This window comes from Chelonoidis abingdonii, chromosome 4 (assembly GCF_003597395.2).
Source record: "Chelonoidis abingdonii isolate Lonesome George chromosome 4, CheloAbing_2.0, whole genome shotgun sequence".
NCBI classification, from domain to species: Eukaryota; Metazoa; Chordata; order Testudines; family Testudinidae; genus Chelonoidis; species Chelonoidis abingdonii.
Window position 1 is genome coordinate 28,870,909 of NC_133772.1, and position 18,338 is coordinate 28,889,246.

The 18,338-nt window shown below is 51.9% G+C and overlaps 1 protein-coding gene across 3 annotated transcripts in view; it reads left to right on the plus strand.

Moving 5' to 3' along the window:
* Window positions 1-17,948, plus strand: part of KDM2A (lysine demethylase 2A) — a 78,484-nt gene extending 60,536 nt beyond the window's left edge. For 2 of the 3 annotated variants that reach the window (XM_075064984.1, XM_032794959.2), the window contains exons 14-22: window positions 5,362-5,445; window positions 7,369-7,635; window positions 7,862-7,993; window positions 8,099-8,188; window positions 9,637-10,346; window positions 11,534-11,697; window positions 12,245-12,403; window positions 12,870-13,085; window positions 15,062-17,948. In XM_075064984.1, coding sequence (XP_074921085.1) covers window positions 5,362-5,445; window positions 7,369-7,635; window positions 7,862-7,993; window positions 8,099-8,188; window positions 9,637-10,346; window positions 11,534-11,697; window positions 12,245-12,403; window positions 12,870-13,085; window positions 15,062-15,243 — 2,004 coding nt within the window. In that variant the 3' untranslated portion in view covers window positions 15,244-17,948. Of the gene's footprint in view, window positions 1-3,464; window positions 3,742-5,361; window positions 5,446-7,368; window positions 7,636-7,861; window positions 7,994-8,098; window positions 8,189-9,636; window positions 10,347-11,533; window positions 11,698-12,244; window positions 12,404-12,869; window positions 13,086-15,061 lie in introns of those variants that run through there. The other variant, XM_032794960.2, reaches the window with a different exon arrangement.
* Window positions 17,949-18,338: the final 390 nt, after the last annotated feature.

Below are 18,338 nucleotides of genomic sequence, written 5' to 3' on the forward strand. Positions count from 1 at the left end.
CACTGGTATACCCCTGACTTCTACACCACTTGGGAGTATAGAGGCTGAAGAGTGAGATCTGACTGTAGAACATCAATACTGAGAGGGTTGTACTACATCCACCTTCATCTTTCTCTTCACCTCATTTCATCATGCCTTATCTTCTTCTCCAAGACTTTGCTTTTTAGCTTTTCCTGGCTCCTGAACAACCTCTTGGTGTGATTCCGGGTCTTTCCTTTCTTGTCCCATGATTGAATCACTACGCAAACTGTAATGGTTTCACTAAGAAGGCCTGTGAGAACTGGAAAACCTTGTCCTCATACCCTATTGGAAGGGAGCGTTCCTACTTTAACCTGCATCATAAAACAGTGATGTGTACTTCAGGAGCTGCATAAATCCCTCAGTCCTCATACATACAATCTGAACATGGCAGCTTGGTCCAGATCTCTTGCAAAGAATAAACTTCTTAGAACTCCCTTTATCCAGCAGCACTCTTACCTCCTGACCATCATGCAAAGCCTTGTGCAACTGAGCAACACTTACTGGTGCATAGCTAATACACCTCTACCTCGATATAATGCTGTCCTCAGGAGCCAAAAAATCTTACTACTTTATAGGTGAAACCGCGTTATATCGAACTTGATTTGATCTGCTGGAGTGCACAGCCCCGCCCTCCTGGAGCGCTGCTTTACTGTGTTATATCCAAATTTGTGCTATATCGGGTGGAGTTATTTTGGGGTAGAGGTGTATCTGGTTCCTCTTGAGGTACCTAAGCTGGCAATTGTGGGTTAACAGGGCAGCCATTAGTTTGTTTCATCTGGTCTCAATAAATGAGGTTCCTTCCCCTCCCTCTCCCTGCTTTATGGTCTTAAAACCTGCTTCTCACACACCCATTTTTTCCAATCACCCTTGTCCCTCGGTCTTCCCACACCCAATGCTCCCCAAAGTCTTAGTGGGGACCTGGTTTCTTAGTGGTATAGCTGTTCAGTGAGCCATCAGAGAAGTCTGTTATCTACTACCTGCTTATTGGAATTAGATTGTTCATAAGCCCAAGTCTTGACCCCTTAGTAATTTCAGTAGTAAATTTTTATATTCTGGAAGTGCCCGGAGGCCCAACTGGGATTGGGACCGCATTGACCTGAGTGCAGTAAAAACACAGACTCTCTACCCTGAAGGGTGAACAATCTGAAGTTCCCATATCTAAGATCTCTCTGGTCTGGCTGCCGCAAGAGTGTAGCTGAGCTAACTGTTCATGGCAGAGTCTGACTGCTTCCCAGAACTGCTCTATATCTCTTCACCAATCTATTTTCTGTTACTTCTGCAGTCACTAATTAAATCCTCCTTCGTTCCATGATGAGCTGTTATGGCCTTCCCTTGCCTGCAGGGCCAGTAGTCCACTCCATCTGTCAGCCATGCAAGGGTAGTCACCGTTCATTCAAAGCAGGATAGCTCTCCTGTACCCCAGTCTTTTCCCCTCTGCAATAAATCAGGATCATTTAGGTTCCCGCCTCACTAGTCTCCCTCTAGGTTCTGAGTGTCTAGAGTTGCTCTCTCCTATCTCTGTCGCTGAAGCCCACATCTCGCAAAATTGCCAAACTAGACCTCTGGCCATTACATTCTCCCTTTTTGATACTGGAACAAGGAAAGCCATGGCTGGAGACAAGGTTAGGACAGAGAGAAAGCATGGCTGGAGGGAGCTGGCCATTGATTAGTTCTAGAGGCTGCCCAGAAGCATGAAATAGGCACCCTCTGCAGAGAGGTCACTGGCTACATGGGAAGTTGTTCTCATGCCACAGGGCAGAATGAAACCTACAATGCAATCTGAGAAGGGTGTAGCTTGAAGAGGTGTTTGTTCTGAGAAAGCAGCCACTTCTCCTCTCTCCTGCTGTGAAAGGGAAGGTTAAACCTTCCCTATTCACCTGTAAAATGCAGTAGACAGCTGCCCAAACTCTCAGCCTTGATATATCAGGGTGTGATGAGCAGAGACGGCTCCAGTGTGTATTGCTGGGGGGGGTGGGAAGCCACGATCAGCAGCAACTCAAACGTCGCAGCTTCATTCTTCGGCGGCAACTCAGCGGCAGGTCCTTCCCTCCAAGAGCGACTGAGGGACCCGCTGCCGAATTGTTGCCGAAAACCCAGACGTGCTGCCCCCTTCCATGGGCCGCCCCAAGCTCTTGCTTGCTGTGCTGGTGCCTGGAGCTGGCCCTGGTGATGAGAGGAGGTAGCTTCCTGTAGCACAAGATGAGTAAGAAGGCATATGTATTGAAGGTGAGGACCATTACCTAATGAGATTGTATGAAAAAAACATTTCCCACTGAGGGACAGGAATGCAAAGTATGTTTCACGGGTGCATGTGATTGGTTGATGAAGGACCTCATACTCCATGATTTGCAGACTTCTGCAGAATTGTGATCTAGCATCTCAGCTTTTTATTATACAAATCTTCTAACCTTTATGCGTGCAGAGATGTCTGCATGAGTCTGCAGACAGCCTGCAACAGTAGCACTAAGAGGGTCAGTTCACCATGGTGTTAATGCTGATGCCCAGTATGGATGACCGTTCAAACCACAGCCTTGTTAGCTACTGGATTATTTTAATGGAAACATCCCTTGGGTGCAAAAAAAATCCAACTGTCCCTTGCTCACCTGCTAGACTTTCAGCTTTCCTTTCCAGCTTCTACAAGAGTGAAGGTTCTATGGTATGTAATACATTAAACTTCGGCAGCATAACACAATTTAATAGACCTTAATTAGTACAATTTTCCTTATATATTTCATACTTACATAACATCCTCCATTTTTAGCTGAAGTTGTCCCACAGTGTGCTATGTTGAGATTCACCAGTGATGGGAATGGAATGGGTGCACTGGGATATCTTGTGTAACTCAGGTAAACCCAGTATGACTCTTTGACGTAGCCATTAGAGGGGAAAACACACAAATTGATTCAAGACTGCAACTGCCTCCAAAAGTTAGTGGATGTGGTCTCTTAGCTGAAGTAGTGGAGGTTCATGTTTTAGATCCCGAGGTTCCCCGGGATCAATGCCTGCAAACTCGGTTCCTTAGAGTCTGCAATTATCCCCGACCGCCTCCTTTCTTATCTGAATATTCCCCCCTCCCCCCCCCAGTTCTGTGCCCGTAAAACAGCCTGATTAAGACAATGGGAAGGTGGCTAGCTAGGGCGTGTAAGATGAGGACAAATGCAGGCCAGCCGCAGCACACACAAGGGGTTAACGCTTTTCTGTTGCTCTCTAAAGTCTGCCACACTGCGCTGCGCTCCGCTCGGGGGTCTGGCCCTGGGTTCTCCGATTGCAGTGGTGAGGGGAGGGGACAGAGGAGAGGGGGGCTCTTTGGGCAGCCCTGTCTGCCAATCAGCGAGCCGCCAGCCGCTTGTCCCAGCCTCCTCTGACTCTGCAGCAGAACGGAGCTGCCCTCTGCGCGTTGCCTCCCTCGCTGGCTCTTTCTCTTCTGCCATCTTCCGCTGCAAAGCATTGCTGGGAGCCGCATGTGGGTGACGCAGCAGCATTGTCCGCAGGCACAGGAAGCTGCGGACTGGGTCTGGAAAGGAGCGAGCTGGGTTCGAGGGGCGGCTCTTGAGAACATGTCTCCTGAAGAGCTGGGGGGTTGCTGATTTACCCACTGTAAATCGGAAGGAGTGGAGCCAAGGAGAGCCCTGCAGCTCGCAGTGCAGGCAGCGAAACAAAGGGGCTCGGAAACTTCACCCCCCACAGCCTCGGCAGCTCCAGAGGGACGTGGCACACAAGGTCAGGCAGCTAGCAGAGCTTCCTTGGCGGGGGAATGGATGGGAACCCCCGGGGGGGAGGCACTCAGCTGCCATCCACGTTTCTGTAGAACAATGCTGTTGGCGCTGTTCTGTGAGAGCCCGTCCTCTCAAAACAGCTCCCTGCTAGGGCTCAGGCTGTCCTCTCTCATCTGACTGGAGTTGGCTTGCTTACGTAGGGTCCCTGCACCTTTTTCTGGGCGTCTTTCTGGAGTGGGAATCTAGTAGCCCGTTTCCTCTTTGGGAGCATTTTCCACTTGTGCTAGTGATCGTCGCAGTGGGGTGTTTCAAGGCTGGGAGTTGGCATTCTCCCTCCTGAAATGAGAGCAGAGGGGACACATTTAGGGTCCCCCACTCCAAACTGCCTTGTTTGATTAGATGGAGGATCAGGGTGTGCCCCCTCCCGCTCAGAGCAGGATGTGTGTCTGAACAGTCAGCCACCCCCTGGAGTGCCGGGAGCAGAGGGAGTGTGCATTTCCCCCTCCCTGCTCTGATAGGCATTGAGGCACGTGTGTCTAAATACCCCCAGACCCTGACCTTTCCTTTCAGTGTGTGCTTGTAGGAAGGCTGGCTGAGGGAGGAAAGTCTGGTTGTGGGCAGCACACTGTGCTGCTCTGGGAGTGGAGGCAGCCACTTCCGCCCGCCCACAGCCTTCTCAGAAGGGCGGGGAGTAACTGGAAAGCATCCCTCCCTGGCAGAGGCTTCCTTTGGGGGGACATGCATCCCCTGGGTTGGGGGAGTGAGCCCAGCCTATGCCCTGTTTCCTCCTGGCAGCAGGAAGCAGTGCAATCGCTTGGCACATGGGAGTGCCAGCAGGAGGCTCCTGAAAACATAGCCATAGCAACAGCCAAGTAAATAAAGCACATCTGTAACCGCAATCTGGGTGTTGGGTGGGGTGGAGAGCAGAGGCAGGAGGCTTGGCACTGGTAGCCCAAGAGCCCTCCTGGGGATGCAGGTACCTGTCGCTAACACCTGGCTGTAGGATGTTGCCCTTGAGTTAAAGGCAGGAAGGCCAGCCCTGGGAACGTTCCCAGAAGCCTCGAAGCACTGCCACCTTTTGGAACTGTTCATTACTGTGAAATCCAAACTGGAAGGCAGAATAGGAAGACACTTCTAGCTGCCTGGCACCCAACACAGGGCTGTGCGGTTTCCCTGTGAGATTGACTGCCTCCTACACCAGAGCAGGGGCTGACTGTCTTGCACTCTGTCTGCTGCTTTAAGCATTTGAATTGCAGAGATGCATCATGCCCCAACTCGGCTCCTCAGGGAAACAGGCCGGGCTTCCTCTCCTCTATCCTACACTCTTTCAAAAGGACTAGTCCCCATACATGTGCACACTCCTCTCAGCATGGTCTGCCAGGGACTTCTGGGCTGAAATGGCTAGATAACTATCACTTGTGTAGCTCAGCTCTGCTAACGATGAACAGGTGTCTCTGCTGGGAGTGGAGGACATCTCTCTTCCCCAGCTACTGCAGCAGTGTGTGAAAGGAATGTTCTCTCCCTTGCATCTGGACAGATCCAGGCTGGCAGCAGTTTGTTTTCTTGCTTACGTATCTGTACTTCTGTTTGTCTCCTTCCTTTTCTTTTCCTGACTCTCCAATAGCTGCTGCTGGAAGAGCACGCAAACAGCGACCCCAAACTGGCACTTACAGGAGTCCCTATCATCCAGTGGCCCAAGAGAGACAAGGTAAGAGATGGGGCTGTACTATGGCCCAGCCAACTGCTGGTGGTTTGGGTTTCATCTGGTCTCTCTCCTCCTTATTGCTTCTTCTGCGGAAAGATTCCAGTGGTGGAAGTGGAGAGCAGAGTCCTGGAGCCTAATTGCCCCGTGACCCTCCATAGGGGAGGGGAGTCATGTTCCCAGCAGCCCTTCCTAGAGTCACTTAAATGCAGGAATGTGGATGGGAGGAGGCAGCAAGATGCAGGATTAGAGAAAGTGGTGCTGTCACATTCCCCACTTCAGGTGAAATGCAAAGTGCAGAAGTGAAAGATAAACATAAACCCAAGTGCGCTTCTGTGTACAAGAGTTGGCACCCAGTGGCAAGCACCTCTAAGCCAGTGAACTTTCCATAAATGGCTGTCTTGGAGCAGAGTTTGGGCCTCCCACAGATATGCCCTTTATCTAGTGTCTGCTGTCTTAACAAGCCCACAGCAGGGCAAAGCAGGCAGCTTCCCCACCCTCAGGGGGATCAGTCTCAGCTATGCTCCAGCTGTCCTGCAAAGAAATACTTCCCAAAGGTGGCAGCTAGCTAGCAATCCAGAGTGAGTGCTTCAGACTCTGCCCTCACATACTATCCATGAATCTAAGTGTGTTGGTCTGAATACCATTCACATGCAAACGGAAGTCACCAGTCTCTGCCAGTTCCATCCATAGTTTGCTATCCAGTCACGGAGCTGAAGTAATCCCATGTGATTTATTTGTTCAGTCACTTGCTACTAGTGGTGAATAGTCACAGGGCAAACTTAGTGAAAGGTCCCATAGGCTGAAATGTTTGCCTAACCTATTCAGCGAATATATAGGAATAAGCAGTGAGGCCTAGATTTTATAAGGTACATGGGAGTTAGGTACCTAAATACTTTAAAAAATAAAATGAAATTGTACATTCATAAGTCAGAATTTGTTCCCCAAAAGGGAGAACGGGCTGGATAATGGGCTCCCTCTAACAGAAATTATTGTGTTGGCAGTTGGCCAAGGAGTTTTTCTGCCTTCCTACCTCTTGACTTGGAGAAAGGAAGATACAATAAGCCCCCCACCCAGGCCCTTTGGCCAGGTGGGTCTGCTGCTTACCCCAGCTGGAGATTAGTTTATGCCACATAGCTCTGTGAGGGTTGATAGTCTGTCGCTCTTGTTCTGGCTGCTCTCACCATGGGTGTTGCTCTTAGAAATGTCAGAATAGGATGTCTCTTGGAGGAGAATTTGGGAACTGTACAGCTCCAAGGGGCAATGTATTAATATTCAGGCCTGGATCAAAAAGTCTTCCTCTATGAAGAGACGGTTGACCAGCCCTAACAGGCTGAGCTTGGATCCCAGCTTCCCAGTGGTATAAAGCACTGGCAGTTGGAGAATTTGCTGCAGTTGCGTGGAGAAGACTGTTGCTAAGGTGCTTAGCAGCTGGGCCAGTTATAAACAATTTCAGATTTGGCATACTTTCCCAGCCCTGGCCCTGGGTCAGAAACAAGTCTCACCAGGGGAAGTCTGGAAGGGAGCGAGCCACTGTCTTGAGATCATAGTGAGATGTAGGGGCCCATTTGCAGCTCTGACTGGACTGGAAGAAGAGACTGGGGTATGGGTTGGGAAAGAAGATAAGTGCTGCAAACAGTCACTTCCCTTCCTTGGCTCATGGTATGAAAGTGCTGACTTCCAACTCGACTCTGCGGTGTAGCAGTCTAGTGGCTAGGGATCTAATCTTGTCTTCCCTTGAATATGTCAATTCCCAGCTGTGTAAAAATGGGGAAAATGCTGACTGGGCTGATCTATGCTGTCCTTTGAGATCCAAATGAAAGGTGCAAGACGGGCTTGCTGAGATGCTCCTGCTGCCCGAACATGACAGAAAGCAGTGAGCCATGACCCTCCCAATGTTCAACCTCTCCTTTGTGCTTCTTTCGCCAGTTAAAGCTCCAGGCCCGACCAAAGGTGCGCCTACCCACCATCCCCATCACCAAGCCTCACACCATGAAGCCAGCCCCACGCCTGGCACCTGTAAGGCCCACAGTGTCTCCAATAGTTTCAGGAGCACGACGAAGGCGAGTGCGGTGCCGTAAATGCAAGGCTTGCATGCAAGGCGAGTGCGGCATGTGCCACTACTGCAGGGACATGAAGAAATTTGGGGGGCCTGGTCGCATGAAGCAGTCCTGCGTCCTCCGGCAGTGCTTAGCGGTGAGTTCTGCAGCAAGTTACGTTGGGAGCAGAGGGAGCGGTGGCTGGTCACTTGGGGCCAAGGGTGGAGGGGAATTTGCTTGAGCCTTCCACTCCAAATCTGAATTTGACAGAGCAGAACTTGGGGCAACCCAAGGGAGCGCCTGGAACTATCCATCCCCCAAGCTTGAGGGCACTTCCTTTGGGCTGCCTGTCTCCCTGGTTTCACTCTTGGCTTCCTTTGTAGCCCAGGCTGCCTCACTCTGTCACGTGCGCACTTTGCGGGGAGGTGGATCAGAATGAGGATTCGCAGGACTTTGAGAAGAAGCTCATGGAATGCTGCATCTGTAATGAGATAGTTCACCCTGGCTGCCTGCAGGTGAGGTGGGCCTAGGGACATGGGTTTTGGGTCCACACTCATGTAGGGGGTGGGGGCAAATGGCTGAAGGATGGTGCCTAACCACTTGGTATGTCCCGTCTGCAGATGGACGGGGAAGGGCTGCTGAATGATGAATTGCCCAATTGCTGGGAGTGTCCAAAGTGCTACCAGGGTGATGACTCGGAGAAGGGCCAGGTAAGAGGAGACCCACTTGCCTGGACGGCACCAGTGTGGGGAGATGGGAGCACTTGGATTGCCCTCTAAACGCACACCCCACTCAGTTCTTCTCAGGTGGGGGAGGTATGTGGGGAAGCAGGGAGCCCAGCTGGTTGTGGGATGCTACTCACTCTGGACACTGAGTTGCAGGGAGAATTGTGCAGGGTCTGAGGTCACCATTGGAGCCAGGCACATGTGCATGGCCACATGGGGTCAACAGGAACTGATGCTCTAGAGGGTAGTGAGTGCCACTTCAGGCAGGTGGGCACTGGTGGAGCTGTGGCACCTCGGTGTGGCCAGGTGGTTTGCGGGCACTGGTGAAGCTGCGCGTTGCTAACTTCCAGTGGAGCTGGTTCATAGCTCTTCCATGTCCACCTCCCACGACGTTCACAGAGAGCCCGTCAACAAGCGAACTCCAGCATCCTGCAGAAGAAACGACTCCTCAAAGGGCACTGGCGCCCAGACCCTGCCACCAAGCAGCGAACAGACTATGTGCGGCGCCGGCTGGCCAAGTGGAGGCTGGCAGCGCTGCCTAGGCGGCAGAACTACGGTTACCAGCTCATACGTAGAACTGTGCCTGTTGCCCCAGAGAGCAGTGTCCCAGCAGAGGCGAGCAAGGTGGGGGACCCTCCTGCAGGGAGTGGGCCTGCAACTTGGGAGGAGATGAATGTGGCTAGCCTGGGGGCAGAGGTCAGCAGTGGGAAGGGGGCAGGTTTCCCATCGGCCTCAAGGACATAGCAAAGCCTTGTGGCTTAATCCTTCCACCACCACTCCCTTAGGCAAAGGACCTCAGTGGGTACTTAGCCATCCTGAAAGTCAGGCTGCTTGTTCAGGTGGCCAGGTGTGGATTTAGGAGCTGAGCTCTGATCACATAACTCCTAAAAGCTGGTGCTGTTCCCAGCCAGCCTCCAAATCTCTGCCCCTTCCATCAGTGTGACTCCCAACAGTTTGACTGAGTCTTCTATGCAGGTGGGTTTGCAAATGGTAGACGGGCCAGTGGCCCCTTCCTGGAAACCAGTTGAGTGAGGCCTGGTGAACTTGCCATGGCCTGGGTGCGAGGTTACTGTAAAGAAGATGCCCACAGCCTGGATAGTTGGCTCGAGCCCCTCTGCCTTTTATGTTGTAACACTCTGCACTCCCTACCCTGGATACTACAGGTCAGTGTTGGGAAAGCAAACTTGCCATATGGACAGTGCTGGGCAAGCTCTTCTTAGCCCCTCCTCCACATACTGGCCACTGCTGGTGCGGACCCCGCTATTCAGTGCCCAGAGAAGGTGGTCTTGCCCAGGTGAGTGGGGCCCTGCATCAGCATAGTGGCGGTGTGTTCTGCTGGAGTTCTGCCTGCTGTGCCATCGGGGGCTGCTGTTTGGGCCTGGCACTGTTGATAGGTGAGGTGTTAACTCCCCTCTCCTCTGGCTCCTTTGCAGAAGCGAAAGATGGAGGAAAGTGACGAGGACACAGTGCAGGCCAAAGTCCTGCGACCCCTGCGGAGCTGTGAGGAGCCCCTGACACCCCCGCCGCACTCGCCCACCTCCATGCTGCAGCTGATCCACGACCCGGCATCGCCACGGGGTGTGGTGACGCGCTCGTCCCCGGGGGCTGGCCCCAGTGACCACCACAGCGCCAGCCGGGACGAGCGCTTCAAGCGGCGGCAGCTGCAGCGGCTCCAGGTCACAGAGCGCACCATGGTGCGGGAGAAGGAGAACAATCCTAGCGGCAAGAAGGAGCTGTCAGAGGTGGAGAAGGCCAAGCTGCATGGCTCCTACCTTACGGTCACGCTGCAGCGGCCCGCCAAAGACCTGCATGGCACCTCTATTGTGCCCAAGCTGCAGGCCATCACCGCCTCCTCCACTAATCTGCGGCACTCTCCCCGTGTGGTCGTGCGCCACTGCCCAGCCAGGACGCCCCAGCGGGCCGGGGAGGAGGAGGTGGCAGACGAGGAGGAGGCGGCAGACGAGGAGGAGGAGGAGGAAAGCGCGGAGGAGGGCGGGGCGGCCCGGCTGAATGGCAGAGGCGGCCGAGCGCAGGACGGCGAGGAGAGCTGGATGCAGCGTGAGGTGTGGATGTCCGTGTTCCGCTACCTCAGCCGCAGAGAGCTCTGCGAGTGTATGCGGGTGTGCAAGACCTGGTACAAATGGTAAGTGGGGTATGGTGCCATCCCCGCCCTCATCAAAGGCAGTGGACCCCTGCCAGCTGGTCAGTACCAAATAGGAGGAGATTAGAGCTGGGAGGTTTGTTTCAGGGTCAGTTGTAGCCTCATTGCAGCTGGTGCGTATTGGGGCCCTGGCAGAGGTGCCATGTCCCTCTGGCTCTTGGGTTAGGTATGTTGGTGCTAGAAGCTTGTCATGCTATTTGTGCCATACCTGCTCTTCCAGCTCAAGAAATAACCTTCTTTGCATGGCTTTGTTGGGCCATGACCAGTGGGTTGTCCTCTCCATCAGAGAGCATTTCCTGATTTCCAGTCCCTGCCTCCCATCCTTGCTAGTGCCCACAGTGACTAATCCTGCACTCTCCTTACCTTTCCTGTGGTTGACGTGGTGTCCTGTGTCCACCAGCCCTCTCCTGGTGGCTTTGCAGAGCTGTCTCCAGGCTGTACACACTAACTCTCTGTGGAGGGTGCTGTACAAGGGCACTGGGGACTGTCTCTGGGCTCTGCACTGTTGCTGTGATGTCTCCCATGGTGTCCTAAGTATCTCTTACCCTCTCCAGTCCCCAGTCGTGATGGGCATGTGGTGATTACCTGTTCCACCCAGGGACCTTTTTCTCTCACCTCAGGCTACCTGGTGGCTCTCATCAAGGCAATGGAGTTACCTGTAGCTTGTGTGAGGAGAGCTGGCCTCTCAGGCAGAACATGCAGCCTCCTAGATAGTGAGGTGGGAAGCAGGGACCCATCTTTCCCTAACCCCTCAGCCTTAGCAACTTCAGTGCCCATGAAGGCACAAGCACACTAGATCCTACAGGCTTGCGAGACCTGTTAGCTGCTGGCCCAGCATGTTTTCTCTTCCAGGCGTTCCCTGGTCCTTATTGTAACCAGCAATGCTAAGATAACTGACTGCCCTGCTGCTGGTTCCCGGGACAGCCTAACCCCTGTTCTGGGGCATGAGCCGCATGACTGACATCAGAGATGGCTCCTCCAGCACAAGCTGGAATGTCTAGAAACAGACTGGTGCTGAAGAGCCTTCAGTATTTGATTAGTACAGCAAGCCGCTTGGTCCTTCGGAGCATGTTACCACTGGAGCTCCTTCACTCCCTTGGCATCCAGCAATCTGTATCGGGTGGGGCTGTGGGCTCTTCCTATCCAACTTGTGTGTCTCTGTGCATCAGGTGCTGCGACAAGAGATTGTGGACGAAGATTGATTTGAGCAGGTGCAAGTCCATCACTCCCCAGGCCCTGAGCGGCATCATCAAGAGGCAGCCGGTCAGCCTCGACCTTAGCTGGACCAATATCTCCAAAAAACAGCTCACCTGGCTTGTCAACAGGCTGCCAGGTGAGTGGGACTTGTGCTTGGGGTGGGGGGCTTGTCTCTTCAGCGTATGGGTTGTAATGCTGAGGACAAAGGAGAACTGCTGTTTGTCTGGTAATCCCACCACCACTTTGAATAGCCAGCCAGCCCGTGGGTGCCATAACCCTGTGCCCTTGTGGATGTCAGAGGTAACCTAGGATTGTTGCCATGTTTATGTATCTTCAGGGTATCTCATGGTACCACCCATTCCCAGGAGTCCTTGTGGATCTTCCTGAGTCACATGGGGAAGTCGGCTCTTGCAGTAAGTTCCCTGTGTGCCCCAGTCTCCCCATCACTGAAGAGGAGACCTCCACACGCCTATCCTGCCAGGATGAGATGGGAATTCAGGTTCTGTGTACATCCCCATCCTGGCCTCCTCTCTCCCAGGGGTGGGCAAAAGGTGAAGTCACTAGAATGTGTTGGCAAGGGTGTGGACAAAGGGTCCCATTGGTCTCAGATCAGAAAGGAGGCTACGGGGGTGTCTTGGAGTTCAGGGCTCTCTTGACTTATTGGTTCCCCCTCTTCCCGGCAGGCCTGAAAGACCTCATCTTAGCAGGCTGTTCCTGGTCTGCAGTCTGTGCACTCAGTACCTCCAGCTGCCCCCTTCTCAGGACCCTCGATCTTCGGTGGGCAGTAGGAATCAAGGACCCTCAGATCCGGGACTTGCTCACACCTCCCACAGACAAACCCAGTATGTTGGTTCTTGGGTAATATGAGGGTGGGCGGCGTGGCTGCACGAGGAAGGCTTGTGTTCCGGTGGGATGGGGTTGTGGTTACCAAGAAGAATCTCCAGGGGGCAATGTTCAGGGAATGTGGTGGGAGCTGTGGTTGCCGTGGGATGGAGGTATTTCCTCAGGGGTCCATATTTCTGGGAGCGAGATGGGGGCTGTATTCTCCAGGTAGTGTTGCAGGGTGGTTGGGCTGCACTGACTTATTAGAACAACGAGTCCAGTGGCACCTTAAAGACTAACAGATTTATTTGGGCATAAGCTTTTGTGGGTAAAAAACCTCGCTTCTTCAAATGCACCCCCTGATACTTGACTTAGTAGAAGTTCATCTCGTGGTGCAGCTGATGAAGTGGGAGGTGCTGGCATGTAGCAGGCGGGAATACAGCTGGGGATGGCCATGACATGGTTGTTTCCCCCGTACGTCTGCAGGTCAAGACAATCGCAGCAAACTCCGCAACATGACAGACTTCCGGCTAGCTGGTCTGGACATCACCGATGCCACGCTCCGGCTCATCATCCGCCATATGCCCCTGCTCTCACGACTCGACCTTAGTCACTGCAGCCACCTTACGGACCAGTCGGCCAACCTCCTAACGGCCGTGGGGTCTTCCACACGCAACTCACTCACTGAGATCAACATGGCAGGTGCCTGCAACCTCTGCACCCCTCCACTGGCACTTTGCATGGTGCCAGACAGGGCCACTGCTCCACCTTCATTTATCCTAGCTTCGGAGGGGTTCCGTGCTGCTGGGGGATAGTGGCAGGGTGGGGGTTAGTTTTCATGTTGGCTCAGTTGTGGCCTTCAGCACAGTCTTGCTCCTGAGGGATGAGTTAACTGTGAGTCTTTGACAATACTAGGCAGCTAGGAATCTGCTCTCAAGGCTGAATGAAGGGGGTGGGCTCATATGGCATTGTCTCCAGTGCCCCAGATGTTCCTCAGCATCTGCTGCAGGGTTGTGCTCTGAAATCAGTACTCTTTCCTTTTAAACACATTGTCGATAGCCAGTAGGCCAGTATGGCTGATCGGAACCCACAATTCCCATCCTGTGGAGAAATGCTCAGATGGATGAAAACCTTCATTCCATGTGAGAGTGAGATCAAAACTATTTCATAAGAACATAAGAACGGCCGTATTGGGTCAGACCAAAGGTCCATCTAGCCCAGTATCCTGTCTACTGACAGTGGCCAATGCCAGGTGCCCCAGAGGGAGTGGACCTAACAGGCAATGATCAAGTGATCTCTCTCCTGCCATCCATCTCCACCCTCTGACAAACAGAGACTAGAGACACCATTCGTTGCCCATCCTGGCTAATAGCCATTTATGGACTTAACCTCCATGAATTTATCCAGTTCTCTTTTAAATGTTGTTATAGTCTTAGCCTTCACAACTTCCTCAGGTAAGGAGTTCCCAAGTTAAGTGTGTGCTGCTTGAAGAAGAACTTCCTTTTATTTGTTTTAAACCTGGTGCCTGTTTAATTTCATTTGGTGACCTCTAGTTCTTGTATTATGGGAATAAGTAAATAACTTTTCCTTGTCCACTTTCTCCACATCACTCATGATTTTATACCTCTATCATATTCCCCCTTAGTTTCCTCTTTTTCCAAGCTGAAGTGTCCTAGCCTCTTTAATCTCTTCTCATATGGGACCCGTTGCAAACCCCTAATCATTTTAGTTGCCCTTTTCTGAACCTTTTCGAGTGCCAGTATATCTTTTTTGAGATGAGGAGACCACATCTGTATGCGGTATTCAAGATGTGGGCATACCATCAATTTATATAAGGGCAATAATATATTCTCAGTCTTATTCTCTGTCCCCTTTTTAATGATTCTTAACGTCCTGTTTGCTTTTTTGACTGCCTCTGCACACTGCGTGGACATCTTCAGAAAACTTCCACGATGACTCCAAGATCTTTTTCCTGACTGAGACTCTCCGAGCCACCCAGACACCTGTCAGCCCTGCTTCCAGGCTCTCTGGCATACAGCCAGGACTCCCAGCTTGAGCCAGGGCTGTGCCGGGCTCCCAGTTCTCTGGCAACTGACCTAGCAGGTGCAGGGAACCAGGCAGGCTTTCAGAGCACAACTGGAAGAGTGGATGAAGTGAACACATCCCAATGGAACATTATGATTTTGTGAAATCAGCCTTTTCTGACAAACATTGTCTGACAATTTCCAGCCAGCTTTATGTTCCAGCTACCAGAACTCACCATCTCCCTCTTGTCAATTGCAGGGTGAATGGTAGAGACCCAGTCTATGGCAGGCAGAAAAGTTTAAAATCTAGGGGCTACTTAGTCTGAGTTTGACATCAGATTAAATTCCCCAGGAGGTGCTGGCTGAGGTATTCATGGGGCTGAGGGGAAGGGGCAGATGTTAGCTTGGGGGGTGGGCGATGCGCGATGCTGTGCTGACTGGGATATTTAAGGGGATATTCTGACTGGGATGTTTCATATTCAATATAAACTTCAACGTATTTTTCCTTTCCTCTAATCTACCCAACGTTCCCAGCTGGCTACTCCAGCCCCCTGCCAAACTTGTCCCAGCTTCCTGTGGGGTGTGCAGGGCTGTGCGTGGCATGTGGGGGGTACTGCGTGCTCTGCTGAAACACCTTCCTCCTCTTCTGCTCAGGTTGCAATAAGCTGACAGACCAGTCCCTGCTGTACCTGCGGCGCATCTCCAACGTCACCCTGATCGACCTGCGAGGCTGCAAGCAGATTACCCGCAAGGCCTGCGAGCACTTCATCTCAGACCTGTCCATCAGCAGCCTCTACTGTCTGTCCGACGAGAAGCTGATCCAGAAAATCAGCTAGAGACCAACCCCAGGCAGACTGAGAAGGAAAGATCCCATCCCACCCCTCTTGAAGAGGCGCTCTTCCTCCCCAGCCCTGTCCTGCTGTGAGGCCAGCATCCTGCACTCTTCCATCACCCACCTCCACAGGCAGGGCAGTAGCCAGCCCCACTCCACTAGGTCTCCTCCTCCTCCTCTTCCTGGGAGTTCGGCAGCAGAAGGGGTCCTGCCAGGCTGACCCATAGCTGAGGAGGAATGGGCCGTGGCCGGGGGAGCTCATTCTGGAGCCTGGCTGCTCTTAGTCTGAAGTTGTGCAGAGGTGTCTTCGCAGGGAAATGTGCCCCTCTTTTCTCCCCGCCTTGGCACCCCAAACAGATTTCACTTCCTACTCAGCATGAGCAAGGGGAGTGCCCTGGAAAAGGGACTGGAGCTGGATGGTATGAAGCAAGCGTGCCTGGTCTCTCCAGTACCACTGCCACAGGGGTGGCTGTTGGCCCTGTGGCTTGTCATGCTTGGCACACATGCCACATCTTTGCCCCCTGAGATTTTCCTCCTCTTGGCCTTGCCTCACTGAAGTGGCCGGGGTTTGCCTTCTGCAGCTTGTATGTGGAGGGTGAGAGCCCTATGGCAGTGGGTTCTCAAGGCTAGGTGTCTCCTTTGGCTAGCCAAGCTTCCACTCCAGAGCAGCACTAAACTGCTCAGCACCATATATCCACACCCCCATGAGGATGAGAGTGTCCAGCCCTTCTGGAAGGGCTGGGGTGGGTGTCTGCAGGTGGCCAGGTCCATCAGAGCTCAGGGAGGACTCAGAAGGCATCCAAAGGGGTTTCTAGATTCTGCACAGGGTGGACTACATGCTCTCCCCACCCCGTTGGGCAGGCTAGTATAATTAAGCATTCTTGGGATGCTGCAGCCAGAGGAGAGGATGCTTCTCCATCCTGTCACCCAGCGTGTAGCTGTCAGCTCTCGAACTGGGAGATGTGGAAGGGGGTGTGAAAGTCCCCATCCCCCTACCCCTTTAGCTGCCACTTTTCCTTTGCAATGAATGGTCGGTCCAAAGAATCCTCTCTTTGGCAGCAGAGAGCTTTTTGCACTTTAAAAAGAAAGGATGGAATCTTATTTTGGGTCATTATTCCTCTTCCCCCCTCCTCCCTCCCCCGAGTGACTGGACACTCCCTTGACTGTCTGAGCTTGTTGATGTTTAATGCACAGTTTGCACTCTGCTCTCTCCCTCCCCTCCTCCTGCCCCTCAAATCCCCTCCTTCTAAGCATACTGATAGCACAAAACCAGCCTGCCCCGTGTTCCCCCAGCCCCTCTCCAGCCTTACAGGGGAGAAAGGAACTCTCTAAGCAGCAGGGAAAAGGGGGAGGGACAAGCGGTTGTGAAACCTCAAAGGAGAATCAACCAGATGCACCCTCACTGCTTCAAAAGCAATAAGGGAGGCAGAAGCAGCTGTCACCCCTCCAGCTCTCCCCATTGCCTGCTGGCTCTGAATTCTCTGGCACCAATGTCTTCTGCTGCTGCAGTGTTGGCTGGGGGTGGGGAATGTCTTTGTTTAGATCCACTGAACCCCCAGTGGGGGGGCTCAGGTCCTGTGCTTCCCCTCCCCCCCCGGCCTCCATATCGTGAGCCTGCTTGCTTGCTGACTGGAACGTGCAAGTGTGATGAATTCCGCAGTGCCTAGGTACATGGGAGTTTTGCTACAATGGATTGTTAAGAGTGTTGGGGGGGGGGGAAAAGCTCACTTTTGTTATCACTGACCTAGGAGTGGAAGCTTTCTGCCATTTTGTTTTTGGTAACACCTGTGGAAAACAGAAGAATCAAACTACTTATTTTTGTTTGTTTTAAAGGAAGGCAGGGGAAGCTATAAACAGGATATATAAGTGCATCCAACTTGGGGGACACTCCAGCCCAGAGGATTTCTGGGCTGGCTTTTCAGTTTGAAAAATAAAAGCATCTTAGCTACTGTCACATATGCATTCAGCGCTGAGCAACAGTGGATCAGTGTGCCAGGGGTGTCCATGGTAGGCAGGAGGAGGAGTCAAGCTGATTGATGGGTGAAGGAAATGGTCAGTCTTTAAGTTCGCTGTCCCACAGCCTTCTCAGACGCAGCCTTCCAATAAGTCTGTGGCTTCAGAGACTTAAAAAAATTAAAATAAAGGTGTGATACTTGTTCCTGTAACTGGCCACCACCTTGGAGGGCAAGGGATGAAAATCCACAAAGGAAAGAAGAAAGATATATATATATATATGAAATCACTTAGTGATTTAAAAAAAAGCCCTGCTCCCTAAATAAAACTCCCTGAAGAAAGTCACTATTGGTTTAAAGGGTTTTGGTTGTGTTTTTGTGTTTTTGTTTTGTTTTCCCCCAGAGAAATATTGTAAATATATATTTTTGTTGGCGATTTAGAGTCCATCTCCAACATTTGTGCTTTAAAATTAAATGTAAGCATTAAGGGTAAAAGAAAACAAGTCTTATGCTGTTTGGGTTGGGGGTTATTATTTGGGGGCAAAGGGACGGGGAGCTAGTTGAATTTTTTTTGTTTTTATTTTCTCTTCTAAGCATTCTCCAGTACTGGTTTTAGAGAGAATCTTTACTCATAACCTATTACCACATGAACAGGAGAGACATTTGTGGGGGAAGGAGGGGAAGATACCAGCCTCTGAAGGGAAATATTTTGTTTCTTGGGGGTGGATTTTTGGAATAAAAGTTTAAAGAAAACTGCCGGGTCTGCACGTTGTTTGTGTGGGTGTTGGACATCCCGAGAGGGGAAGGTGAATTCAAGTTGATGGTACCACTCAGATTCCTAGTTTCACTGCCATCATCCTGCCACCCCTCAGGTGACCAGAAGAGTATAACAGTCCTACCAGATGTTTTATTGTGCATATTTAGCTTTTCCTATTTCCGTTAATGGTGGTTTCCTTGTCAGACTTCTGCTGGTACTCTGATTAGACAGTCTTCAGACCAATATTTCTGTTGGGAAAAAATAGTCTAGAGATCCTGCCACTCTTCAAGCTGTTGTAAAGTAAAAGGTGAAGCACCCGTTATGCATGTTCTGTTGGATGTCATCTTTTGACTCATGTAGGCACCTCTAATACCATTAAGTCTATTGGGA